The 21597-nt window shown below is 34.0% G+C and overlaps 1 protein-coding gene across 2 annotated transcripts; it reads right to left on the bottom strand.

Annotated features, from left to right (window-relative positions):
* Positions 1–12631: 12631 nt before the first annotated feature.
* Positions 12632–17878, bottom strand: LOC146530574 (V-type proton ATPase subunit e 2-like). 2 transcript variants are annotated; one of them, XM_085200390.1, is made up of 5 exons: positions 17691–17878; positions 17569–17616; positions 16604–16691; positions 15448–15468; positions 12632–12888 (listed from the first exon to the last, which is right to left on the bottom strand). In XM_085200390.1, the coding sequence occupies exons 1-4, from the start codon at positions 17786–17788 to the stop codon at positions 15463–15465; spliced, it is 240 nt and encodes a 79-aa protein (XP_085056516.1). In that variant the 5' UTR covers positions 17789–17878; the 3' UTR covers positions 12632–12888; positions 15448–15462. The 2 variants fall into 2 exon arrangements, with proteins under 2 accessions (XP_085056516.1, XP_085056515.1); XM_085200389.1 differs by lacking the exon at positions 15448–15468 and having other exon boundaries at positions 17691–17875.
* Between the last annotated feature and the right edge of the window lie 3719 nt (positions 17879–21597).

Raw genomic sequence — 21597 nt, 5'->3', positions numbered from 1 at the left:
GATATGTCTTTTATTTGGACGTTACCTAACATGTTGCCCTTCACAGATTTAAAGTTTTTCATTTACATTCATTTCAATGATGACATATGTTTACAATTGAATTTTTTTATTTACTATAAAAGGCAATATTTCTTCAAAAATTATAGAAATTAAATAAATACGAAAGGTAGTGCATTCACGTTTTAATTACATTTAAAAGATTAAATAGTATCATCATTTAAAATTCCATATGACATTTCTTATTAGTTTTAAAAAGAAAATAAATTTCAATTTAATTATGGTATCTAAAAGGAAGTATCTATGCAACACAATAAAGAAATTATTACTGAGGTCCAAAATTATGACAACCATATTATATATTTTTAAAACACAATTATAGACGACAAAACTAAACTGGAATGCCACATATAAAAAAAATGCTTAAATTTTTGGAAACAAAAATGTAACTTTCATGTACTTTAACAATATAAAGTAAATACAAGATTATTTTAATAAATGAGGCTATTTAACCGCGTGCTGGTCAGTAATGAATGGAGAATGCAGGCTGCGGCGTGGCGATGACGTCGAGACGCGTAGGCGTGACCTTTTGAACTTTGCTCTCTACAAAGATTAGTAGGTATTATATAAACTGTATAGGTAAATTTAATTCTATTATAAAACTAATTATATATGAAACAGTAACGATTTCAATTAATAAAAGATTTTCCCTATTTAAGATTTAATTTAGTTGCTTATCTTTGGCATTTAAATAAAAACAATAGTTTTAGTTATATTTTTTATAATAAAAAATAGGTGTTGGGATTAGGTACCTCTATTTTATCTAATTTATTATTAAATTTAAACAATTTAATTTAATAATTATGTCAATAAATACTAAGGAAATATTAACTATATATTACTATCACAAGAGGACACTAGGAGGACTATAAAGATAGTTATAGGTTCAAATCCTACTGTTTCGCATCTATACTTACATTAAATGTATTTGATTATATGATTGATATTACCAAAATATATATATTCACTTTACTCTTCTCTCTTAAAATATATATTCCTCCCTATATAAAAAGAGATGTGTGTAGAAACGTGAAATTTGGATAGATGTTTATTTTCGTAATTTGGACATCCACTAACAAGGGATTTTGGAAAATATTAACCCTAAAGGGGTGAAATAGGGGTTGAAAGTATAAATTTTTTTTTTCAGTATAAATGAAAAAAAAATTAAATCGGATTTTTATAATACTTAACACGTGTTTCACGGTTTTTTTCAGAATTCACCCCCTAAATTGAAGCAGGTGGAACGGCCGAGATTGGCTAGTTAATAATAATACTTCACGCTATATATACCTTCAATGGAGGGCTGGTACACTGAACCTGGGAAGTTGAGAACTTAGTATTAAGATATTCTTTAGCATCGCGTATTAAGTGGCGGTAGCACGAATGGGAATCGAACCCGCAACTTATTTATTTCCGATTACCTAACATATAAATCTAAATTGACTACCCTCTAACAATTATGCTTCTCTATCATAGTTATTACATATTTATGAATACTTTAAATATATAAAACTTATATATATATATTTAAAGTAGGTATTATATTGTATAGGTATTCGACTGTTTGTAAATTAGAATCAGGTCAACGTTAAAAAAACATGATTTTTATACAATTTTGTTTTAAATCATTGTTATTTCACTCTAAATACTATTCCTCGTTCTGGTAACAATGCAAAACGCGGGGTTGGTTGGAGTTGGTTAAGCTAGGCGGTGCGCAGGGAGCGGAGTGTTTCAATTCTCAACACCAGACACCAGGTCCTCTGCCAAGCGTCCACAACCACTGCATTGCGGCAGACACTAATGTTTTCATACATTTTACGCTATTTTAGTTTCGACATTTGTTTAATATAGAAGGTAGAAAGTATATATTGTAGGTTCTGTTATAAAAATATTGAAAATTGATATAAGATACAGTACAGGATGAATTTTGTTAGTTACATCTACGTAAACGTGCAGTATAACGCAGTATATTCTGTACGTAGCAATAACATTATACAACTCGTTACCGCTTTTACTGTCAACTGCAGTAACACGCCTAATGCGAAGAGCAAATAAGCGGATACTTTCACGGCCACCGCTCGGTCTGTATTTATAGTTCAACACACACTTACTATCTTGTTCATTTTAACTTAATTAGTTACAAGTTACAACGTCTCCTGGTAACGAGTCCACTAGGCGCGGGGGGGGGGGGGGGGTTGAGTGTGGGATTAACAGAACTTAAATTATGCATGAATTCTCCAAATAATTAACAAAAATCCACAAGACATAAATATCCTATTCGCTCCATTTTGGGGGCGAATAGCATTGAACATAAAATAAATTCTAAATATTTTTTTGTAAAATTATGCATTTTTCAAACATCATAAAAGTTGAAATAATAATAATTATTGATATCAATAATTATTATTTCAACTTTTTTATAAGGGCTATCACACAAATCACACCTTTTTCGGGCTTTATAGGCACAAATATCGGCACATTTTCGTGGCACCATTCTTCGTATCTATGGCACTAAATTCAATCAAAAGGAAGTAATCTTGACAAGCCACTCCAACTTCTGTATTAAATTTTTGTTTAATATTTTGACGTTCTGCGAATTCAAATGGCTAATATAAACCACTTGAAGTGCCATTTGGAAGCCACGACTCGCTGAGTACAGTAGGCGTTATCTTCTCAGTGTTCTCATCTAATGATAGCTGTTCACCATGATCTTCATGACACCCTTGGAAATAGTGAATCTTCTTTGTAAGCAAGCTTATGTATGTATGTATGGTAATTTTTAAATCTCAAGGGCTCGACGTATGGTAAATTTTTCAGCCAAGACTTTATTTGCAGGTTCTTTTATTTTTCTTGGGACTTCTCTACCTAATATGTACGTACGAACTACAATATAATAAATAATAAAAAATAATCTTTAACCTTAAATATGAAATAATCACGTAGATCCACTTCGCCCCCGACAGTGCTCTCTATATACTCGTAAGTATGCTCGGCGAGGTCTTCATGACTTTAAATTACACATTATTTGCTAGTTCGATGCTCTTGTGCCTCATTCGCAAATATTCAGATCATGTTGGTATTTACCAGACAGGGCGAGTCCCAGCCCCAAGTGCTGTGAAGCGGATTTGTACCAATTTAACATTTAATTTACAATGTGCTGTATGACTGGCAGGTTTTATTATCTTCAATTCAAACAAAAGTTGACGACGACAATATTTGCGAGATTTTGATAGTTTTTAAGGTTCCGTACTTTTTAAGGAAAAAAAGGAACGCTTATAAGATCACTCTGTTGTCCCTCCGTCTGTCTGTCAAGACCCTTTATCAAATTCAAATAATTTTATACAAAACTAGCGGCCCCCAGCGGCGTCGCCCGCTTGAACTACATGATTATGCATGTAATAAACATAATTGACAGTCAAATGTGTTGATGTCAATGAATAATTTTATTCGTTCAGAATTTAATGTTAAATTATTGATTTGGGTAAGGATTTATAATATTCTTTGTAAAATAACTGTAATGATTGGATATTACAACGGCAACGTACCTGTAGCTCCTCTGGTGTTGCACGGGGTCTTGGGCGGCGGCGATCACCATCAGGTGACCCGAACGCTCGTTTGCCTTGTCCTTTTTCCGTAAAAAAAACTTATGTGGGTATTGTTATTGTGTTTTCTATAACTTGGTGTTAATCGTTACCAAAATAAATATAACCGTCGCCTTTGGTATTTCATCATGAGCAGCAAAACGAGTCTAATTGATGATAAAACTGCCATTAAATTAGTTTCAATCAATTTTAATTTCTTTTTTTACTTTTAGGTACCATAGATCCTTAGAGCATATCTTGTTTAATGGGAAGGAGGTCGAACTTAACGAGGCGCTTCATCTTATAAAAATCAATCATTCCCGTGTGTGGGATTCGAACCCAAAATCGTTATGTTTACGGTCCGAGACTCGAGAGAATAGCACAATATTTATTTCGTGAGCAATCTCACGTTTGTTTCTTAATTACATTCTTTAATAAACTTGTAATTTAGTAAAGTTAGGCGATGTCAACTTGTTAAGACCGACAGACGGCGCTGCGTGCGCGAGCCTACCTTGTTACGAGTATATGTGTAAGATATTAAAATAAAAAAAAACATGTTTATTTACACAGAATGCTACAAGTGCTACAGAATGTGTTGCAAACTATAAATGATAAGAACCTTAACACTATAGGTTTACTAGTAGGTACCACTATTCAGATGCTGTCTCCATCATCACACCAGCTCGGTGATACCTTGGAGCTTGTATGAGTTGTCCAAGTTTCAATATGACATAATTATTACAAGTGGTTCAAATATTATTATATTACAGTTACAGGTTACATAAAGCGCCATATACAATGCACTCGACTGCTGTTGTTACGGTACAATATTCACTAACATAGTTTGTTCTTTCACAGTAGACACAGAAGCAGGGTAGGTAGAAGGAACTCAGTGTCTTAGAATTGGGTATCCCACACACAGCAGGGCAGGCAGAGGGAACCTAAGGTGGGTGCTTAACACCCACATTGCGTGTTGAGTGACAGAACTTAACGCCGCGTACTCACCTGTTCTGAGGCTGATGAACAGGAGACAGACAAGAATACTGACATTCATTTGTAAAGAACATCGTGCTAAAAACGTAATATGTCCCAATGTTGAACTATAGTGGTTAAATTTTCTACCTTTTTGGAGGAGGTCAGTTTTATGTGTCATTTATTTTGTATTACTTGATCTAAAGAGGTGTTCCTATTGTTTGTTATTTAGGTTATTTAAGAAATCGATACAAGTAAAAGTTTCTATGTTAGTTTTTCTACTGAACAAGGTGTTCTGTAGTTGACACTGTAGTTCTGTTCACTTCTGTAGTTGTTAAAATTATTTAAAAATACTCAACAAAAGTTTAAACCGTTACAAAATAAATAGTTTTTACTACAAAATAAAAAGGAAAATTAAAAATATATTCATGGTTTGGACGTTGTAACTCTGCTAGGGTCATTGTTGACCCCCGACTCCAACTATGTTGCCAAAAATAGCGACTCCAGCTAAGGGTTCCCAGGTTGCGGCCGTACTTACCCACTGACAGCCTAGTACAAATGTAAGTAGAATATGTCAGCTCATACCTGCTGACGGACGCGTGTCTAGATTACATAAGATTTGCAACTGACGAGCCAACTCGCGCACTTATTTTGGGAGAAATGACGTTCATTGTTTTGTAACTCATAGTTAAGCAACAAATTAAACAACTAAAGCACTTTAATCAAGTGTTTCCTCGTGTAATAGTCTATTTATTCATATATACTTATGTTATCCATCGTGTGAGTGACGAATAAAAAATAAATCAGCTTCACGGAACCTAGTGTAAAGACACTCCGTTCTCTACTTTCTGCCGAATTCTGGAGGCATTGCGTGTTGAGTGACAGAAGAAAAATAGTCTAATATGTAGTTAAAACGATATGCGTACGTACTAAATAGAAAGTGGTGCCCTTTCGGAGGTAGCGCCAACTAAAGGCACACGCTCACCTACGTTAAAGTAGAAACGCTCGTATTTACATATATATATATGTTTAGGTATATATGTTTTAAGAATAATGTAAAAAATGTATATGTATTATTACCAGACCCTTTACGCGGGCCTTTACTCCTGCCAGACGTCTTAAAGATTGTTTAAAATTGTGGCAAACTTTGTTTTCACCTAAATTATACGTATATTATTTACGAGTGTACTTCAAATCCTTTACAAGCACCCATCCCATCTGATGGAATCATCCCCCCAGACCAGATATACCTTTAGTTGGCGGCACCTCTGACAAACTTAGAACACACATATACACGTATACTCAGAGTCTTAGACACATAAAAGATTTATTAACTTTTTGGGGGAAAACTTGGCGTAAAAAGCTTATTTTTATTTCTCGTTCCTATCGTACTTGTATGTCTATCACAATTTTTACTATGAGTTATGAAACTGTTCATTTTGTCGGACAAACAGAATATTATAATATACAAATTGGGAAGCAACTGAAATAATATCTGCAACCTGCATCTTTGAAAACATCTCGCAGAGAATCTCGCGCTCTTATGTTATAAATATATCTCACGGCTCTTTTTTGGATGATAAATATTGAATTTATGTTTGAAGCACTGCCCCATAGCAGCATTCCAAAAGATAAAATACTATGAAAATAGCTATAGTAGACTAGTCGGGCAGTTTCAACGTCCGTCCTTTGTCTTACTTTATATGTACTCGTATATGCATTTGAAACTCGCCTTTGCAGAATAAAATTATGTACAAAAAAAACATCAGAAGACCGGATGAGCTGCGCGTGTTAGGGAACGTGTCTCGTCTCTTTAAAAAGCTCTGTTTTATTATTTGAGTCTAAAATGCAATTAACTTAATTTCGTTCCATATTGGTAGGGAGTAGAAACAGAAAATAATAAAAATATATATAAAGTGCGTCACTCATATTTACAACTTTCGACATTTAAATAAACAATTTTACTACTTGCGGAACTCGATGCCGCGCTTTTCTTCGATACCAGCGCGTGGAACAGATAACATTAAATATTTCGTCCCCAATAGGAATCGAACCTAGAACCGTCGGGTTCACAGTCACCCCTGCGCCACGACCGCCTGTTACAACTAAAAAAATTACTTCAATTTGTACTTATATGTATATACCTACCTACAAGTACATATACCTACTAAAAAGCAATGACTTTCAGACGTATTATTACTGTGATAATATATTCTGTTTATTTATCAAACCAATTATGAAATGACTCGCTACTGCTGAACTCCAGGTTTTATCAAATTATCCTTGATTCCTTATCACTGTATCTGATAAGCGACACCGGCCTGTGTTCACGGGCACGTATCTCAATTTGTAAAATGTTGTATAAAATTTACATTAAAGTGTCATATATGTATACAAATTTATTTAAATATTTTTTTTTGTTGTTTGGAATTCCGTCCTCCAAAGGTCGGTCAAGATCATTTATCTGGCGATCGCGATAAATACACCTACAATCGTAAAATTGGTACGGAAGCCTCAATAGGCGAATAGGACTCGCACCTACTTCACGCTGTACCCCGCGAGATTTTACAAAACTTGGTCTATGCCCATTCCAATATATTGATTTAATAAATCTGAAGTGGGGTGGGAACCCCAGAAATCTTAGTAACAAAAAAAATTCCCTGTAAGATATAAAAAACTTTACACGAACAGTCGAATATATCTGTTCCAAGTAAAGTCCAAGTAAAGTCCAGGCCACTCCCGCGATAATACACTAGAGTCTTCCCTCTGCCTCTACCCATATATAAGAGTGTGCCGCTGCACGCATGTACATGATCAATATCTCGTAGAAGTAGGTTACACCTTTGCGGCGGCCATTGCTTATGTAACGATACTTAAATGTTATGATTCGAACTACGTAGTTCCTGAGATTAGCATATGTTTATCCAAACTTTAGTAATACAAAAAATGTTAAAATACACGCGTGCTTAAATTTATAATTTTTGAAATTATAGTAAATGTATTTGTCTATAGCAGATATGTTTAGTTCAGTGCAGAGCGAACAAATAAAAATATTAATATTAATAATTCATGACCTCGAGTGCGAATGCGAATCGAACCCGCACCCGTCGCGATTACAGTGGCACACTTGTGCCACTATAATTTCTTTACTTTACATTATTTCTTTGCATTTATTGACGGATATGACAATTTCTCTAATAAGTAGTTATAGTAGAGGCGGCGAAGAGGGGACTTTGTGGAGTCATTCGAGCGCATCAGATTAAGATACTGGGGATTCCTTGTACTCGGTTACGTACTTCCACCAAATATGAGCTTCCTATGTATGGCCGCGCCTCTGGGATAAAGGATCAGATTAGTAAAAAAAAATTGATCATCGGACATTCTCGAGCGCGTCAGATTAAGATAGGGTAAGTTAGTTACATGCTAAATCGTGTATATTCCACTAATCTGACAATTTGAGAGTGACGCAAAGGAGGGAGAGGGCTCCAAAGTTGTAAAAAAAAAACGTTATCTGGACATTCTCGAGCGCGGCTAATTTTTTTTTTATTTTGAAGGGAATCATTCAAGGATTACGAAAAACATATAATCTGACAAATTCCCCAAACCGAAGTAATAGAAATTGATTGATAAAGTTTAATATACCTAAGAATTGCATATATTCCTCTCACCGTATTTCTATTCTTATCACACTCTTTTTTTTATTTATTGGTCCCTAACTCATCAATGAAGATGATAAATAAAAAAAAATACTTGAAAAAAAAATTTTTTTTTGTACTTTTTTTTTATAAATACAAGTATTCTATTTCAAATATACATTCTTTTAGTTACATTCTATTTCTTGAGCTTTTCTATTCTTATAATAATAATGCTTTATTCAGTAATTAAATGTTACAAATGCACTCTAATTTAGTAGAACTATGGAAAAAACAAGACAAGAAATTAGTAGAGGTGAGCGATGGCAGCCGTACTAGTGTAAACTGTGTCACAGCTGCCAGCATCTTTGCCCCTTAAGACACTAATTCGATGACAAACGTGAAAATACTCATCAATTACATATTATTATGTTGACATAAGCAAAATAAAGCGATATAACAACGTTTAAATTAATTATTGAGAAAGAAAAACAATTAGATTCTGTATTATTACCACGTGTAGAATGTGTGTGTGTGTGTGTGTGTGTCTGTGTGTGCGTGTGCGTGCGTGCGTGCATGTGTGTGTGTGTGTGTGTGTGTGTTTATGCGCGTGAATGTATGTACGTGTCGTGAATGTAACTTAGCTACGAAGAAGATTCTCCGTATCCAAATAGGACAACTTCTGCAGCCAGGTATACATAACTGCTTTACATTTCGTAGAAGGCAAAGGGTAAATGTTGATAATTTTATTAACATCATTGTATAAGCGACTGCTTAGGACATAGAAGTGAGAACGAGCTAGCTTGGATTTGCAACATACCATATCACAAACTTTTGGGTTATTGCGCTTGCATATGGTCTTAAAAGGAATACTCCTGTGCTTCCGCAGTACAACTGATTTTATGAAAAGTTGTCTGACTGTTAAGACTGAGCTATTGCTGTAAACTAGGTCGGTACTATAACGTCTGGGCTTGCCAAGCATGACTTTTAGTATGGCTCTTTGAGCACGTTCTAAGGGAAGTAACGAGTTTTTACTTGTACCCCCCCATACACTGATGCAGTAGCTAACAAGACTTTGAATATTGATTGCGTTCAATGAATAAAAAAATTGAGGCCAGTCGTGGCGCAGTGGCACAAAGTGTGACAGTAAAACAGACTGGTTGTGGGTTCAATCTCCATTCCAGGAGATGAAATATTTATTGAAATTTATATTTCCATTTCTTCGCTCTGGTGTCGAGGCAAAACAGTGACGTTAAGTGCTGCTACTCAACACTCAATGCCTTCAAAATTTGGCAGAAAGTGGGGAACAGAGTGTCTTAACCTTAGGTTCCCTCTGCCTACCCTGCTGTGTGCGGGATACAACGTAAAGCTGACTTGTTTCTTGTATTGGTTTAAAAAAATATTAATAATTGTCAGATTAAGCAAGTCCCTTCAGATAATCGTCTGATTTTGAGATATCACGTCTAGGGCATGAAGATGAACCATATATATCTTAATCTGACGCGCTCGAGTATTTCAAGATGACGATTTTTTTTTGCATTTTCAAACAACGATTACGAGCTTGCGTCACATCCAAATCGTCAGATTATTACATAAGAGCTTTTTTTTAGGTTCACTTAACACCCCCTTAGAAAATCTGACGCGCTCGATAATATTTTTTTTTTTGCCATTTTTAACTCTTACGTACGACCACCTCCACCACGGAAACTGCCAGATTAACATATTTTCATGCTTAAGAAGACGTAGGCAATTGATGATATCAATATCTGACGCGCTCGAGTATGTCCATGGAACAGTTTTTTTTTACATTTTTGAAAATCTATAACCCCTCAACCCACCGGTGAAACGAAATTTTTTATATGACATTTTTTTCTTGTTATCATCTAAGCTTCGCAACCCAATAGGTCTCCATGACGCTCGAGTGACTCCACAGTTTGCTGCTTCGCCTCCCTAACTATTAGTAATAAGTTAATAGATTGATCCATCGATGGTAGCCATCGTGTTTTAAATTTTATGACAGTTTTATTTCGATTTTTAAAACTACTCTTAATATTTCTTTATTTAAAGTTAGAAAATAATATTCAAAGAAATTGTAAATTTAACAACAAACAGCGTTGCGCTGCGTTGAGTTTCGCCATTCAACATGTACATGTGCAACAGTACGAACAATACCGGAGTGTCTTGACATTGTCTTCTGCGCCTACTCTTTGAAATAAGCCACAGAAACATAAATCGGGCCAGAGTAGCCACAGATGATGCCAAATTAGGTTACCGTTACATAAACATAAAAACTTGTAAAAATCCCACAGTTCATTATATAAGATTATATTTTAAATACAATTTGACCTGAACAGTGAACGGTTGAGCGACCTTGCGTAGAGCTGCTCGCGACTGGCGAGGCGCCAGCGTTGAACACGCGCGCTGCGGCCCGCTGTACACGTTTGGGCCAAAATATCTTTTACTTTAATATTAGTTCAATATGCCATTTCAATAATCAAATATTTATCCCTCTCTCAACTTTAAGTAAAGACTTATTATACTCGTAATGGTAGTTAGCATCACGCTATATTCTGCACACAGCATAGCCTTAAAATTCAAATTCAAAATATTCTTTATTCAAATAAACTATAAAAGCACTTTTGAATCGTCGAATGTACATGTTAACAAAAAGCTACCACCGGTTCGGAAGGCAGTTCTGCTGTGAAGAGCCTTATGCAGTAACTAGCGCTAAGACACCTCGAAACCCATTTTGCACCGAATTCTGGATGCATTGTGTGTTGAGTGTGAGTGAGGAGTTAACTTACTCGAGGAACGATGCGTTTATTGCGATTGTTACACTGTACCACGACTGGCTACAAAAATAAATAATAGGTAGTAGTTCGACTTCAGAAAAAAAATATATGCTTCTTACATAAAAAAAATCAAATGTATGTTCATGACGACATTAAAATCTTTTTTAAGTTCATATTTCTATGTCTTTACTGGTATTCGTAAAGTGTATGTTAACATAACGTTTAAATAGTTTTTAAGTTTAAATGTCATTAAATTTTTCTTGGTGAATTATTGGTATCAGTAATCAAAAAAGACATTCATTAAAATAATATATCAATCATATTTATATATTTTACTTAACTCATAGTAATTTGATGAACTAATGTAAATAGTTTGGTCAATATTGATGTTTTCTCCGCACTGTGTATTCAGCTTTATCGTCCCTTACACTCATTGTGTAGTGCACGTGATTACTTAGAGTGCGTACTTGGCACCGTGGCCCGCACGGCGACATGCCTGGCTGCGGCCACACTGTCACTGTGGCATACAGCAGGAAAGGCAAAGGGAACCTCGTGTGAAAATACTCTATTTCCTGTGTTGATTTGCGTGTTAAGCAAAACATAATGCTACGTTTTGTTTTGATACTAGAGCGAGAAAAAAATCATTCCTCCGAATGGGAATCGAATCCACAACCGCCGCATTTGCAGTCGCAGCTATGCCACGTGTGATTTTTTTAATTAAGAAAATTATTTGACTTAATCAGCTTCACACAGCAGGGTAGGCAGACGGAACCTAATCTAGACACTACATTGCACATCCATCACATCTGGAAACCTAAGACGGTTTCAAAGTACTTCATATTATTCCATCTCCTCGTCTGGGGATCGAACCTACGACCAGTCGGTTTTAAAGTCACACTGCCCCTGCGCCACGACTGACTCTATCATTATTATCATTTATTAGTTGAGGTTGGTTATCTGTCACTTTATATAAATTGGCGTACTTTAACCTATTTATTGTACTATCAAGTTAATTATATTTATTATGTAATCATCACTTTTATAGAACAACTATTTTATTGCAATATCAAAGAAATATCTAAATAATTTATCTTTTTTGTAGCTTGCAAAGATATCTTTTCCAGGACTTTATTTTTATTTCTTACTCAGATTTGCCATTTCTAAATATTTTGTGTATCATTACACATTTTATGCAACTCAGTTACAGGCTGACGTATTTATTTTTTGTTAAATAGTACTAAAAAAATATCTTCTAATGTATCCCACGGTTCTAGTAAAAGACCACCAACAAAAACAAAATAGTATTATCGCGATTTTTCCCTCACAGCAAAATGGGCAGAGGGGAACTAGTGTTAACACACTTTGCCCGTTCGGCCCAATTTTCGAGATATTCGAAAATGTGTTGAGTGCCGAAACTAAGCCGCACTTTCCCTCGTTTCCAGAGCGGGTAAAACGCTATTTATTCATTCTCTCCAGACAACCGTCTGTTTTACAGTCAGAACACGAAGATGGCTCAGAAGTATAATGTCTTCTATTCTTCTAAACAAACAGTTAGCAAACCCAGTTTAAATATGGAATAAATAAAATAAAACGCAAATTTAATTAACTAAATTTATTGAAATGTAACATATAAATAGATATTCGCTATAATAATATATTAATACAATTCATCGACCCATCGAGCACATCACTATATACTTACACAATAATTACATTTCATTTAACTTGGAATGGATTTCATTTATTTTTTTTTAAATTGCGGAGAAAAATAATAAATTTATTGTAATACAATTGATTTTTTATTAAAATTAAATTAATATGTTACGGCTTGAAATATCACTTTGTGTTGTTTCCCTGAAACAATAAAAAATATTATGAAAAACGATAAAGAAATTACTGTCCAATTGACAGCAGAATACTATTATTAAAAAAAAAGCTCATAATTTATGTAAGTGTAACCTCACAAGGATGATCAGGATAGATAAAGATAGTGCAGATTAAAAATAAATATTAATTCTTTTATATGCAATACAAAAACGTAATACAACAAGGGGTACAATAAATGCTGTGGCAATAATTTTTTTTAAATCGACAAAATTAAAATTGAAAACTTGTTTTTTAGCTTCGTATGTAGCAGAGGCAAAGGCAAGTAGGCAAAGAAAATTTAGTGTCAAGACACTCTGATCCCCACGTGCGCCTGTTGCTTCGCCTTGTTACCAGAGCGATTAGATGAAAATAATTAATTCCCCGAAATTGGTTGGAAAACGAGCCGTCACTTAAAAACGTATGTGTGTCTATTACTAAATTAAAATGAACATGTATCTGCGAGTGCTATCTAAAAGAGAAACAACCGTCAGGACATTGTTCTTAACCTAAATACCAGCCTCCTTGACAGTGCGTCTATCGCCGAGTAAAAATAGGCGTCTATGAATAGCGTAACATCCTTCCCTCGAGTGTCCGTATCCAACAGGCGGAACCTAGAGTTTCACACTAAATGCTATAATAACACTTAGTATTCATTAAAAAAGGGGACAGCAGTGATTTTTAACAAATAATTAGTTAAAAAAAAAGAACTTTGGTAAATTATGTATTGAAAATTTAGTAAGGCAATGTTGTCACTAAAATATGAACGATGTAAATTTTAACCCTATCAAAATTTAACTACAATATTTAAGCAACTTCATGTCAAATAAATCTATTTCAATTTGTCCATTGATCCTCTAGCTTTCGGCCCTTGTCAACATGAATATAAGCTATTCAATAACACGTATACATACACCCAACGGCAACCACCAGATACCCACAACCACTATCCACAATGATGCCGTGATAATGACCGCGTCCTTCACGCAATACCCTATTGCGTGAAGCAAGGCGCTGGCAGTCGCATGGACGCGCCGCACTAAATACACACGGGAGCACGTGAGGCTGTGGGGGCGTTATTGTGTGACCAGAATAATGTTTCAACATACATACAAAAAAATATGCGACGTTAGTTTCTATACTTAAGCCATAACTTCATAATGACATGACGAAACACATTCAAATGACGTATTTACTTGAGAAAGTAATAATAAAAATAGATCTAGATCTCTAAGATCACAGTTTTAACCGACTTTCAAAAAAAGAGAAGTTTCTCAATTCGTCGGAATACTTTTTTAATATCATACTGTTAGCGAACTCGTGTAAAAGAGGGTAGATGTAGGTGAAAAAGACTATAGTCACAATGTATCCCGCATATAGCACTATACCCGCGTAAGCAGATGGGACCTGGGAATCTAGTGCTAAGACACCCCGTTCTTGTTAAGACACTTCCTTTCTCCACTTTCCGCCGAATTCTGGAGGTATTACGTATTCAGTGGCGGAACTCAACGCCGTGCTTTGTCCGGATTTGAAGGTTCACAATTAATTCACATCGGCACAAAAATAGCTCTTTCTGTATATTATTTTATATTCCTATCAATCTGTTCCGATTTGAAATAATTTATTATTTAATTTGTTTACTAGGATGGCCAACTGACCCCGATCCAATCAATATAAATGTGATAAGTTTAGGTTACTTCAATTATCTTAATAGTACAAGTGTTAAATGAACAGTAAACAATATCTTCTTCTTCTTGCAGTAAACAATATCTGCAGTATTATTTATTGATTGTACATATTTAATTTGAGGCCGTAATGGCGAGAGATTTGTTCCGTTTGTCTACCCTGCTATGTAAGGGATACAGCGTAGAGCTAAAAAAATAGTTTGTAACATAGAATAAGTCATATATATATTTTTTTTATTAATAAAAATAATTAATTGACACTCTAAAAGTAGAGAAAAATAGATCCTTAACATTCCCAAATTCAATCATATTTTAAATGACAGATTGACAATGACACCGTGTCTAATGATTTTTTGCATTTTATGCTTCACTCATTTCATCGCTTCAATGCATTTTGAGTGCTTTCCTCTTGATGCATTTTGAGAGATCTAAAATTATTTTTCGAAATGTTCTCTGCTTCCCGATTGTTACTTAAAGTCATTTATGCTATTCTAAAATTGAAAAAATAAATACAATTTTAGACTATATCTCAACTGTTTACATTTGGGCAGAAAATTTTCCGTCTCCTTTTATTTATGCTCTATTCGTACTTGTGGGTCCAATGCCCAATCAGATAATAATTATAACCAAAATATTTTCATTTCTCTACTCCCCCGTATAAAACGCGGCGTTAAGTTCCACTACTCAACAAACAATATGTAACAAATTTTGCGGAGTATATTAACACTGGGTTCCCTTTGCCTACCCTGCTATGGAGGGTGCAGCTGGTTTTTTTTTTCTATTGATAAAAACTCACATTATTATAATATAAACATTATTATTATTTTAATACATAATTTTAAATATACAAATAAACCAAACCAACCAAGAATACCTTCATTCACTTCTGGATATGAAAAGACATGTAAAAAAGTAGAAATTATTTGCATAAATCTTATTCCTTACTGCAAGGGTTAGAGACAAAAAAATTGTGTACCGCTATTTCAGATAAAAATAAATTTCATTAGAAGCCAGTGCAGCTTTCCAATGGTTATGGACCTAGATCCTTTCCCCAATAAAATATAATAAATAATTTTTTAAAACTTTAAACTATTTTATTGTAAAGTAGAATAATAAATAGCATTACAATAATTGTACTAAAAGCTAAAAAAATAATGGTCGGCTTGAATAAAACAAAATCGTAAGGCAATGCATCCCAAGGACTAAGTGGGTTCAGTTTTACTGTATAAAGATAAAAGAAAGTAGAAATTTGAAACCCCACAAATGTTAGCAAAACTAAAAATATATATAAAATCTCAAGTCAATCAGTCAACAGGAAGGGGAAAATACTTATTTAGAAAAACTTGAATTGTCTTTGAACAGTTTCTGAGAAGTGCAGGTGCAAATTTTTATACATTGTCAAAAAAAGGAATTTTTCTTTCTTAAATGTGGAATAACACTTTTAAAATGTCAAAAATAGGAAGGTGAAAATATTTTATTAATAGACCTCGTCCACAACAAAGTCAAATTAAATAAAACTGTTTTAAAAATTGTTACACTATTTAAATTTTCATCACTATATACAGAAAAATAATTTTGTTTAATTTTCTTAAATTCTGCATAATTTTCATAACCTAATAAAAAGTTACACATGATAGTTGAGTGGCTACTGGCTATGGCTACTTTAATTCAAAACTGTGCTTGCAGCCGATGACATCTACCTATAGAAAATCATCAATTACTTCCATAGCTAATAAGAAAAAAGAGAAAAAAGGAAGAGCAGCAAAACACATTGTGTAATGTGTGTGACATGTAAAAAGTTAAATTATTAAAAGTTGTGGGTTAAAATCACATTTATTTCTAAGTTAAGCAGTTTGTATGGTTGAAAGCATTAATCTCAGAAACAACTGTTTCAAATCAAAAATCCCTTTTGTATTATATAGTTCGTGTATTAATAGGGTTGATCGATATGGATCGATAGATAGGGTATATTATACCACATATAGCTAGTTAATTATAATAGGAATAAGCTTCTTTCTTACCCAAGCTACAGAAATCCAGATGAGAGTCTCATTAGAAAGTCTGGGGCCAATGAGAGGATTCATTTGTGCCATGTATGCACACAGCCAGCTGGAATTACAAATTAAAACATTATATTACCATTATATTTAAGTGAATAATTAATATTATCTATGGAGGCTAGTTGTTGCATGTGGTATAGAGTGAAAACCTAGCGGTAAGGCACTTTGTTTTCTTTTTCTGTTCAAACTCAAAACAATGTGTGTTGAGCGGCAGAACTGATTGTTGCACTTCATCTTACACAGCAGAAAACAGTAAAAAAAAATACATCCCCCCTAGTGGACATAAAACTCACATTCACTGTGTATAATACTGTCTGAATAAGTATTTTTTTAGCTTCACCCCATATCCCTAACATAGCAGGGTAGACAGAGGGAACCTGGGGGCCTAGTGTTAAGACAGTTAATTCGCAGAATTCAACCCCACACTTTTTACCTCATTGCCAGTTTGATAATATTTATACTACAGGCAAGTGAAGCTCAAACATTCATTTCATTATTTTTTTATTTTAAGAGTTAAGTTATAAGACTGTCTCTTTGAGCAACAAACAAATGTTATTTAAATAACAATTATCTTTGGTTAACTGGTATCTTAAGTTTAAATAAAAGAAACAGCAACTGCTGAAGAAAACAATTGATTTAAGGAAATGAATAAGGAAATAAGTTGTAACTTCAATGCGATGTTTATGAGAAATGTGGGTAAAACTGGGAGTTTTAATTAACTATATGGTAATCTTTCTCTCTTTAAAACTCTAAAGTATACTTAACATTAACGATATATATATATATGTGTATGTATACATATATATATATATATATACATACACACCGTATATATATATATATATATATATATATACGTTGTAGGGACAGTATAGATTAAGAGTAATAAAATATAATGTATGCAATAATATATATTATATACTTACAACAACCAACACGTCGCAGCAGTTAGCATCAATACCACTTGGATTATCCTGAAATTATAAACATTAACGTTATATATAATCGTTAATCCACCTTTGGAAGAATTTGTGTATTGAAAACTTACCCTCTGTTTGGACCTTTAGGAGCAAAGAAGGGGCACACAATACCAATAACACCCCAGAAAACGGTGAAAATTGTGATGGGAACAAATGAGGCACCCATTTTGGGATTATAGAAGCTGATTTTTAGCAAAAATTCAAACAAATATCAGCTGCCCCAAAATGGTGACTAAATAGTTAAGTTGGTAGCATTGAATGTCGTAGTCATATGACAATTATCGGATAGTCGTTACAACTAATGAAAAAAAAAATCTTATATTCATAAAAAAATTATTGCAAAATAAATTGTGTTTATCATATTTAAGTCAGCTTAAAGAATGTATTATAAATAACTTTATAAATTATTTTTCCACAATTGTATTTTTAAATAAAAAAATATTAATATATGAATAAGAAAATATTTTTGTTTATCTTATATAAAAAAAATATGATTATACATATACAAAAAATGACATCTAAAGTTTTGGCTAAATTATCTCAAAATATTTAAAACATTCAATTCTTAAGTAAATAAAAATGCGACCAAACCGTTTAAAGTCGAAAAAGATAATCGACATTAAAAATAAAAAAAAGAAACGTGTACACAAGAAAAAAAACATTTGGGGCTCTACTGGTATTCAGACTGCAGACTTGGACAATATTAATTTAGTTCTTTATAAAAACGTTTGTAATTATTATTTTTTCCATTTTTTTACTATATAACTTCGTTATAATATTATTAATCATAAATTTGAAAATTATTAGAAAAAGAGAATAGCGAAAGAGAACGTTGGTTGCTCTTTTAACGTTGTACCTAAAGATTCGTGTGAAATTTATAAAAAACGTTATCGACGGCAGAAGGAAGGAAGTGGACGTGACTATGGAAATAGAACTAATAATACAGATGACTCTGAAGAAAGTAATCAAAATTATAAATTATCAAGAAACAGTAAAAAGAGGTGTAATTGCAGGCAACGGTAAATAGTATTTTTTGGGGTAAAAACAACAAGTTCTTTTTCAACTTTCATGTAATTCAGATCAGAGATAGAAAAATATTTTTATACCTTAACGCTGAATCATAAATACAACAGGGAGGCAGATTGAAATTAGTACTTAAACACTCCGTTCTCCACCATCTATCCACGTTTCTAGACATTGCGTCATTGCGTGCTAAGTAGAGGAACTCTACGCTACACCTTGTCTTGTTACTAAAGTGAGCGAGTTAGTAAAAATCATACACACACAGTCACGCATACGTGTCCAATTTGGTCCACTGCTGGACATAGGCCTACCCAGGGTACGCCAGAGCTCCCGATCCTCCGCCTTCCGCATTCAGTCGCAGCCAGCAACCTTCTTCGATTTGACTATGGCAACGGATAATGCAGTCAGCACGGCTAAGCATTGGCAAGCCTCAATTTGAGTAATCCAATCACATGACACAAAGAAGAACAAGTGTAAATAGAACCGCCATTTGTTAAATTTCATCGCCGCGAATGGTTCCACCAATAAATGATTTCTACATATAATAAAACAGTAAAAATATTTTGCCTGTAAATATAGTATTCTTGACTGAAATGGATAGAGGGATACTTAAAAAGGATAATAGAAAGCATAAATATTTTTTTTTAATTTCTTGTCTGTCTGTCTGTATGTATAGTCACGCTAATCTCTGAAAGTACTGAACCTACGTTAAATTTTCACCAATTTCTTTGTTTTAATCCAGCTTAACATGTAAAGTTTGTTTCATCAAAATCGTTTCATTAAAAAAAAGTTATAGTGATTTGAATGGGCTTTAGTTTGCCTACAAAAATAATATAGCAATGTTTATAAACATAGATTGCTATATTAAATTTAATTTTGTTCAAAAGTTTGAGCAATTGAGTTTGTGACGTACTATACGGTTAAAAAATTCGGCGGCAAGTAACAAGTCAAACAGACAACTAGAACAGCTCTCCAGAACACTCTCCATGATATATGCGGTAGAGAACACACAACGAGGAGACGCCTCTATGCAAAGCCAAAGTGTCAAGTTTTTCATAGATCATTGGGTCCCCAACGAATCGAATCTCTCTACGTTGTATGTCATCAAATGAGTCAAGTTGATACTGGAGTGCACCAGCCCAGAGATGGGGATAGTATTCCACATGAGACCGAACCTGGGCCCTATAAAGGGGTGTTTAGGAGTGAATTATTGTCTCGCTCTGCCCATGTTGTATGACCCCCAGTTCCTTTGAGGCCAACTTTGTCTTGCTTTCCAGTTGATCGCGGTACTGGCAGTAGCTCGAAACGCTAAGGCCCAATGTGCGGATACTGATTAAATGAATAATCAAGTAAATCAAGGCGAAGCCGCGGGTGGGCCGCTAGTATAAAATAAATGATTGTAATAAATTTAAAAGAGACTGGTGACACAAACGGGTTTCTGTCGAATGTCGGTTGTAGGTTCGATTCCCACTTGAGGGAATTAATTTTTAGCTATTAATATTTAATTTATTCTTTGGTAACATGGCAAGGCGAGGCGTTAAATTCCGCTACTCGATCTCGCTACGAGTTTCTCTTTGCATACCTACGCTGCTATAGGCAGAATACAACATGAAGCTAAAAGAAATTACAATAACAAAAAAGTTTCTTTTTTACAGTCGCCGTAGAAGTTCTTTAAGCAAATGTTCTCAGTTTAGTACATCTGAAACTTCTTCAGTAAATTCGTCCAAATCAGAAACTACAAATTAAAATGTGAAATATTGTTATAAGTATATGTGTATTTAGAGTATATATTTGTTTTGTTTGTTTTTTAAATCACTTCATTTTTTTTACATATTAAATGTGTGTTCTAATTATTTGTGTTTATAATACAATTATTAACATAACCTACTTAAAAATGAAACCTAGAAACTAGTACTATACATTTCTTGCCTCTAAAATAAGACAAAATTGTTGTACTTGTAGGGCTAGATTAAAATTTATTTTAAAATATTCTTTTGTATTTACTGTCTGTAATTACCAAGATAGTGAGAACAAAAATTATAACAAACATATCCTTATTTTCTAAAGAGAAATTATGGATCTAATATTAAAATTCTTAAAAATAAAGCCTATATACATATATATATTATGAAAATTACTATGCTTTTCATTGTTACTTATTTTACCCATAAGCGCATTAGCGCAAAGTGCATTTAGTTTTTGAATTTGTCTATTTCAAAAATATCAATATTGGCCCATAGAATCCGCGATGAAGTGATTCGCCAGAGAACCAAAGTCACTGACATTGCACGAAGAATCAGCACGCTCAAGTGGAACTGGGCCGGCCATGTCTTCAGACGTACCGACGGTCGATGGAGCCGATACGTGCTAGAGCGGATACCGCGCTTAGGCAAGCGTAGTGTAGGACGCCCTGCAGCACGATGGACAGACGATTTAAAGAAGGTGGCTGGCACCGGATGGATGCGAGAAGCCCAAGACCGGGATGGTTGGCGCTTGATGAGGGAGGCCTACGGTCAGCAGTGGACGGCGATAGGCTGATTATATATAAGATGCTGGCCACTTATCCTTCTTTGTATCTGTCAGTCAAGAAGAAATAAGAGCAACACCATGATTGTCATTATGCAGTGACAGAAGAATTTGAATCTAAATTTCAGTGTCTTATAATTTAGTTAAAAAATTGAGAAATGTAGTTTATATTTTATATAAATTCTAATGTCTGTACCGCTTCACAACGAAAGAGATGCGGTTATTATTATTTGGATTGGAATTTTCTCCGCATACGTCACCCTTTTAACAATAACAACCCTTGGAGTCATTTTTATACTGTAAGTGGCGTATGTACGTTTTATTAAAAAAAATTGTAACATTTTTTTCAAAATTGAAAAACGTAGCGTAAAAAACGTAGCTTTTTATTTTTAATGAACTACCCCGCCAGGGATTAAGCGTGAAGCT

This window comes from Heliconius melpomene, chromosome 17, assembly GCF_056956725.1.
Source record: "Heliconius melpomene rosina isolate 202511_hmr_F chromosome 17, ASM5695672v1, whole genome shotgun sequence".
Classification (NCBI taxonomy): Eukaryota; Metazoa; Arthropoda; class Insecta; order Lepidoptera; family Nymphalidae; genus Heliconius; species Heliconius melpomene.
Note: the sequence above shows the minus strand (reverse complement) of the source record. Positions and strands in the feature narration are given on the sequence as shown.